Source organism: Photinus pyralis, unplaced genomic scaffold, assembly GCF_008802855.1.
Source record: "Photinus pyralis isolate 1611_PpyrPB1 unplaced genomic scaffold, Ppyr1.3 Ppyr1.4_LG7, whole genome shotgun sequence".
Classification (NCBI taxonomy): Eukaryota; Metazoa; Arthropoda; class Insecta; order Coleoptera; family Lampyridae; genus Photinus; species Photinus pyralis.
Window position 1 is genome coordinate 38388320 of NW_022170738.1, and position 7440 is coordinate 38395759.

Consider the following 7440-nt stretch of genomic DNA (forward strand, 5'->3'; position numbering starts at 1 on the left):
ATAAAGTGAAACAAATGATTGTGTATTCTAATGACATCTGTCATTCTTATTAAACTTGGATCACGGAGTATGAAATATAATGAAGTTCAGAACAAAAAACAATACTGTTTCCATGGACCGACAGAAGGAGCCAACTTTGCTATTTTTGGCGTCTAAATTACATTCAGAATTTTCAGAAGTATTGTAATGATTTATATAAATCGTTATAATCTTCTGAAAATAAAGACGAATCGCATTTAAATCCTACAAAAGGTCTAATTCTTTAATGGCTGGCCTAATATAACAATCCTAGCCAGTCCCATTTAAAGTTTTAGGGCATTAAATTCTGCATTGAATGGGGCCAACCGCACCCGGTCCCATACTAGTGCTCATCGAAGTTTTTACTGCTGTTTTTTGGCCGTACCATCTAAAAACCTATCTATCAATAAAGTGCTCTATACAAAAAGGAATAAATTCTGCGTTCGGTAAGATCAAAAGCTTTTTTTACCACCCATTCCCATACAGTACCACCCAAGACACCACTACAGCAGGCAATGTTCTTATGAAATTGTGATGTCTTGAAGCAGCAACCCTTTTACTTTACTGCTGCTAAAATATTTCAACTGAATCGTTTGGTGCACCACTACAGCGGTTACTCCTAGATAAATTACGAGAATTTCCCAGCCAAAAGCATCAAACCTGAGCTAAGATTACTTGTGAACCAATTTAATTTTCATCTATATAGTGCTATGGATATAAACTGTATATCGACTGACCTTATCTTTTATTTGCGGTACAAACAAGATAAGTTTAAAAACGTCAACATTGTCTCTGGTTAACCACATGTACACCTTGGATAAAAAGGTGCGAATGCTTTCAAAGAGAAGAACATCGCACGAATGATGGCATCGCAAAAAGAACTAGACACTATAGCCGTGGAAAATTTCCGACGCTATTTGCGAATACCGTCCGTCCATCCTAACGTCGACTATGGTAAGCGTATAGTTCCACCGTTAACGCGAAATTAATCGAATTCCAGAACCCTGCGTTAATTTCCTAAAGGAACAAGCGAAGGACATCGGTTTGGCGATTTCCGTTTTTCGAGATGTGCCCAAGAATCCAATGGTTGTCCTAACATGGACTGGTAAGGAGAAGAGTCTGCCCGCCATTATGCTCAATAGTCATATGGATGTCGTGCCAGTCATCGAGGTAAAGTTGTAGTGGGCAAGCAGTCTCTAATTTTCCGATTTAGAGTATGTGGACGCATAAGCCGTTCGATGCCGAAATCGACGAAAATGGGAACATCTACGCCCGTGGATCTCAAGATACGAAATGTACTGGAATACAATATTTGGAAGCAATCAGGAGAATGAAACTGAGCGGCGTGGAGCTGCGACGGACTGTTTACGTTACTTTCATGCCAGGTGCAAAAATGCTCATTTATTCTTGATAATTAACTCGAGTAATGTAGATGAGGAGTGTGGAGGGGGAGATGGAGCCCAGCAGTATGTCAAAACGGAGAACTTCAAAAAACTAAATATTGGTTTTGCATTGGACGAAGGGGCCGGTGGCACAAATAACACGCTGATTGTTTTCTATGGCGAAAAAAGAGGATGGAGTAAGTGATCATCTGCTAAGGATCAGCTGAAACCTTCCAATTTCAGTGTTTCGCATTCATTGCCCCGGGCAGGCTGGTCACGGATCACTTTTACTCGACAATACAGCGGGTGAGAAAGTAAGATTTATTTTGGATAAAATTTACGATTTTCGGGCTACACAAAAAGTGAAAGAAAACGAAGACAAGCGCACTGTTCGTGTGACATCGATCAACCTAACAATGATTCAGGTATGTCTGGTTAGTGGAATGTTAAAATACAGTCTAGCTTAGGGAGGAGTGCAAAATAATGTCATTCCTGACGAATTTTCCCTGGTTTTTGATTCGAGAGTACCTATAGACGATTTTGAGGAGTTTGAGAGGAAGCTAAATCAGTGGTGCAAGGATGCAGGAAAGGATGTATGGATCGAAAATGTGCGCCAAGACGCAGCGCAGCCTATCCGCTGACAGCAATCGACGGCTCCAACAAATTTTGGGTTGCTTTCAAGGAGGCTGCGCGGTTAAAGTGAGAGAAACTTTAAATATTAAAGTTAGCTATAAACATACCGTACTTGTAGCGGTTTTGACGTTGATCCTCAGGTAATACCGGCGAATACAGACGGAAGATATTTTCGAGGAGTTGGCATTCCGACGCTCGGATTTTCGCCCAATCAAGATACCCCGATAAAAGCTCACGATCACGATGAATTTTTGAACGTAAACGTCTTTTTAAAAAGTATTGAGTTATACACTCATATCATTCCTGCGCTTTGTAATGCATGAAGAAATAAATAACAATAATCAAATAGTATACGAATTGTAAACCTTAGAAACATTACAGGATTCGAAGATTTAAAGGTGTGTGTTTCTGCAAACTTTCGCCCTCGTCTTCGCCTTACTGACGAGGAATTATAGAAGTACGAGGCCCGTTTGGGTCCGAGTACTTTAATTTCCGAGTCAAGCGGTGTCCTTTTACTGACAAGTTTTGTGTATTACATTTTTCTCAAAATAAAATTTCAGTTTTCATAAACAACTTTTGATTAATTAATCAAGTGTGACAGGCTGCAGGAAAAGTAGTCAGTACCACTGTCACTAAAGTTTTCTGATGTTATAGTAGGCATGAAAACGAAAATTTTTGACAAATTCGGGAGAAATACATTTCAGTTTTTCAATCAACGTATTTTCCATGCCTACCAAGCAGCAACACTATTTTTTTTTAATTTTTGAGCTTTGGAAAACTTACAGTGAACATGAGAGGTACAATGAATTTTAGGGAAATCTAATATTGTCGGAATTGGAAGGGAACCTGAGCGGAATTAAAAAATGAATTGAAAGGAACTTTAGGAGTCACGCTTGAAGAGACTTGAGAAGGATTTCATGGAAATTTGGGTGAAGTTGTAGAAGAGCACGAGGGAAGCTTAAGATAGCGACATATCAGGTAAGTGGTAGAAGTTTAGGGAGATGAAGGGTGAGATCTGAGAGACATTTAAAGAGGGCTCATTGATAAAACTTGATGACAATTTCATACGAACTTGAAGATTAAATTATTAAAGGAAGCTAAAGGGGAACTTGATGCGAAGTAGTGCGTAATTAAGGGTACCTCAAGGGAACTCTTTCCAAGATTTGTTAACATTTGTAAAAATTTGCGAAGAACCCTAATTATACTTGCAAAATTTTGTAAATGAGAGATCACTTATTATAAGTTTCCGAGAAAAAAGTAGAACATGTAGAACAGTATAACTTATTACCCCAAACAATAAAAAGTATCCGATCACTGAAGCGGTAGTTCAAAACTAAAATACGACGTTTCCTAGCGGCCAATGTTATTTACAATGAGGGCGAGTACCTCTCTGTATGTGAAAATGTTATTGTCCATTAAATGTTTGTTAGTCTGACGTTGTAATACAATTGTGCATTGTTTTTTACAAAAATAAAAATGAAAATGAAAAATGAAAATGAACAGTTTTATAAAAGACACAGGAAGACAGGAAGGTGCAAATACAAAGAGAGTATATTCTTCACCGTTACCCCAATAAACCCACAATTAACATCCAATTCCAAGGAAGAGGGTTAGCAGATTCCTACAACATCCAGCGAGCTCTGCAGTGGGAATATCTATCCCTCGTTCCCGAACACGGCTGTAACTTATGCTACTTACAGAGAAAAATGGATGAAAAAATTGCATTCTTCATAAGCTTATCTAACATTTTCTGTAAAACTTATTCACGGATATCTTTCCATAAAAATAATTGAATATGCCCTTAAGTTACAAATTTCTGTTCAAATATACTCACCGTAACACAAAGTTATGGAGAACTAGTGGTGAAACAAAAGAAAATCTAGGGAATAATGAAATCCTTGGAAAGTAATAAAAAATCCCCGAGGAAATATAAATTAATTCTGTGTAAATAAGTGCAAAATTTTAGGAAAGTAATAGGCAATTTCTAAGGGAATTCGATGATGGAAATTCTTTCCCTACAATTGAAAAGAAAATCTGGGAGAATATAAGAAAGTTTTGAAGGTATGAGTACACTCCTTAAAGTACGAGTAGGAAACATGTTGAGGTTCTGGCGGAAATTTTAGGAAAGTCATGGGAAATTTCTAATTAATCTCGAGAAATACTGTTTCTTATTTCGTACAGAAATTGATAAAAAGTCAACCATAATTTTCTTCCATTTCGGGAGAAATAGTGTACATTTTAACTTTTTAGACAGTGAACGAAATTCTCTCTATTATACAGAGTGGCCCAACGAGAAGTATACAGAGGGCTTTTAGGGTATTAAATTTAGAAATTTCGAAAAATCCTCGAACACGTCAATTTTGTATTCGAGGGGGACAACTTTTGGAATACAAATCACGAACCCAAGTCTTCACCCCTCTACGTAGGGAGCTTAACCCCTAAAATTTTAAATGGAATCCTATGGCAAATGGCACATTATTTGAAAGCCAATTTAATCGTGATTACTAATCTGCTTTGCTTTTTAAATTCTATTGATCCGTTTCGGAGAACTGACAGGTTCACTTAAGTTTAACAAACAAATTGAAGAGTCAAAATAAAATTTTAATACAAGGTGACTTAGATCGCATTTGCTTTTGGTTTTTTTAGAAAAAAACCATTTCAAATGCGAATTATCTCCGAAACGAATTTTTTTAGTGAGCGAGCCCCAACAATATATTTTTAATTGAATATAGCATCACATTCTCCCATAGTTTTCAATGTTTTAGTGCATTTTCAGCGCATCTTATCCATTGAAATCACCTCAATTTAACCTGGATTCAGTAAAAAAGCTACTTGCAGAGAATTGTTAATAGGATTAAGTAATAATCATTATTTTGGGAGACGCGGGTTTTTGATAATGTAAGTTTCCAAATATAGCATTAAATGGCTGGCGGCTGGCGTGGTTGTCGAAATTCCTATAAGGGTGTATATACTTATATTCTACCTATAACGCTTCAAACGCGTTAGTTGTTTGGATTGTGAAAATCCTTTAACGTTGTAGCCTGCCGGCGCAAATTTTAATTAAAATAACGAAAACCCGTCCGATCCTCATAACTTATACGTAAAAATTCTGTTTACGAAATCCTACTTTTACCGTACTAAATACGCGTAGTTGTAAATGTATTTTGGACGTCTCTTTCAAATTTTTTATGTATTGGGCCTGTTAGAATATTCTCCCCTTTACTTAATCGCTTTTGAACTGGAAAGTTCCCCCGTAGAAAAATCGCCCACTGATAAATTTGCAAATTTGATGGTGATTGAAACCTTCCGAGATTGTTTGTTTCGCTGTTTTTTCATCTTATACCAGAAAATATAGTTGACGTCACAGGGCCAGGGTATTTTCATCGCAAGAAATCTCCGAGTTTGGGACCAGTGTTTACAGACCTTTTGATATTTTTCTGGTATCCAGGCAAATTCCAATTAAAAATCATGTCAAGGGAATCGAACTCGGAAGGTTTCCATTATATGTATAATATTATAATAATTAATAATTAATAATATTGATTTAGGTATGAAAAAAATGTATTCCTCATGATATATTTTGCTTGCTTCGAAAGTACCAATAACGTTTCGATAATCTAAAATTTATTTATAGAAATCTGGAAAAATAATAAAATTAATTTTTTTAATTGAAGGTCATCATTCTACATTATAATCAAGATAGCGTATTGCTATCAATCCACAAACAATCGAAACGTTTTTGGTACTTTCAAAACAAGCAAAAAATATCATGAAGAATACATTTTTTTCATAAATCAATATTTAAAAAAAATTACCTCTTGTATACCCCATCGCTTTACACACTGTATACTATGTCAATATAAAACAAAATAAGCTGCTTTTTGTAGTACAAACCATTAAACCATTTAAATTTAGGAAAGAAAGCTCATAAGATTAGCAACTTTATAAGATAATGAAAAGGGTTTTAATTCATTTTGTCTCAATCGAGCAGCATTATTAGTTCCTTTTGTCGAATAAATTTTTACCACCCGCAAGAGACGCTTGGCCGTGTTTTTTACGTGAACCTTTCTGAGATTATCCCAAGCTGTTTCAGGTTTCCGAATATTAGTTTATTTTTTGATTAAATGTAATGCTATTTGGTATGGTTGGAAAGTATTTTTTCAGAGCTTTCCAGCGACGTATCACACTTGGGGGGCCACTATTTAAGATTTAAAAGTTGGTGTGACTGGGGCGCAGGGGGTTGGAGCGGGTGCGTCGCCAAATCTGTCATTGTGATTCCCCCTCCGAATTACCGAAACGGATTTTGATTTTTTTAAATATCTCGTTTATTTACTAAGACATGGGGGGTGGTAAGTTTTCAAATTGCCACCCTGTATAATAGCGTGCTTTTTTTCAAAAATGATCTCTAGAACAACTGACGATATTTCCAGAATTGTATATTCTTAAAAATGTAGGAATTTAGAAGGAAATTGTAGGGGTATTAAATGCAAATTTACAGGCAGTACGGTTATACTATTTCATATTGAAACTAAAACAGTTAAGAAAACGAAAGAAAGAAATTCCTGTCCCTTGTACAGGAAGTTACGAAGATCCCATGCGGGAAAATGTAAACAAAATTTGGAGTAGGATGAGGAAATTCTCGCGAATTATAAACGAATAGTGGGAGCGACAGTAACTTGAAAACAGGTCGAGGACCATGAGAGCGGCCTGTGCGGAAATGAACACAAAAGGAACTTGAGGGGAATTTGAGGAAATTTCAAGAGGAAATTAAGGTAAAGTTGAGCGAAACATGGTAGGAAACTCGGGAAAAGCCTAAAGAGTAACTTGAAACGAACATCATGTCAAATAAGCTTGAGAAAAAACAGAGAAAAGGTGGGATAGATGAAAGAGAACTTGAGAAAAAGTTGGGTAGTATACGGGTGGAAATAATTTCATTAGAACTATAGAAACTTGAGAAAAGATTTGTTAAAAACTTGAAAGCTTTAGGGTAGTTTTCTGAAAGGGGGATCAAATATTGTTGCTAATTCACAGCAAGATGTGTTTAAATAATAGGAACAATAAAATAATAAATTAGAGGAGAAGGAGCTAAACGTTTTATATTAGGGTAGTACCTTGTATTTACTCGCCCTATTTTCACCTAAAAAACGTATTAAGTACCGGCTCATTCATTTGCGCGATGAAAGCCCAATTAATTATGAAAAAGGACAGTATAAACTTCAATAAAACAATAAAAAAAAACGCGCCAGTGCGTGTTTTTACATCGTGTCATGCATTATTTGTTGTTAGCAACCATCTTCGATACCTCAATGAACAGATATCAATTAATTCTTACAAAAGGAGTCATCGGGGAGGGTATCGAAAGTCTACTATTAGTACCTCGTTAGAGTTTCCGGGGTGCGATCGCCAG

At 36.2% G+C, this 7440-nt stretch overlaps 1 protein-coding gene across 1 annotated transcript; it reads left to right on the forward strand.

Annotated features, from left to right (window-relative positions):
* Positions 1 to 600: 600 nt before the first annotated feature.
* On the forward strand, positions 601 to 2430 carry LOC116175491 (aminoacylase-1-like). The gene is made up of 7 exons (XM_031493639.1): positions 601 to 972; positions 1019 to 1188; positions 1232 to 1403; positions 1451 to 1597; positions 1644 to 1825; positions 1868 to 2099; positions 2152 to 2430. Exons 1-6 carry the CDS (start codon positions 879 to 881, stop codon positions 2039 to 2041), a joined length of 939 nt encoding a protein of 312 aa, XP_031349499.1. The 5' UTR covers positions 601 to 878; the 3' UTR covers positions 2042 to 2099; positions 2152 to 2430.
* Positions 2431 to 7440: the final 5010 nt, after the last annotated feature.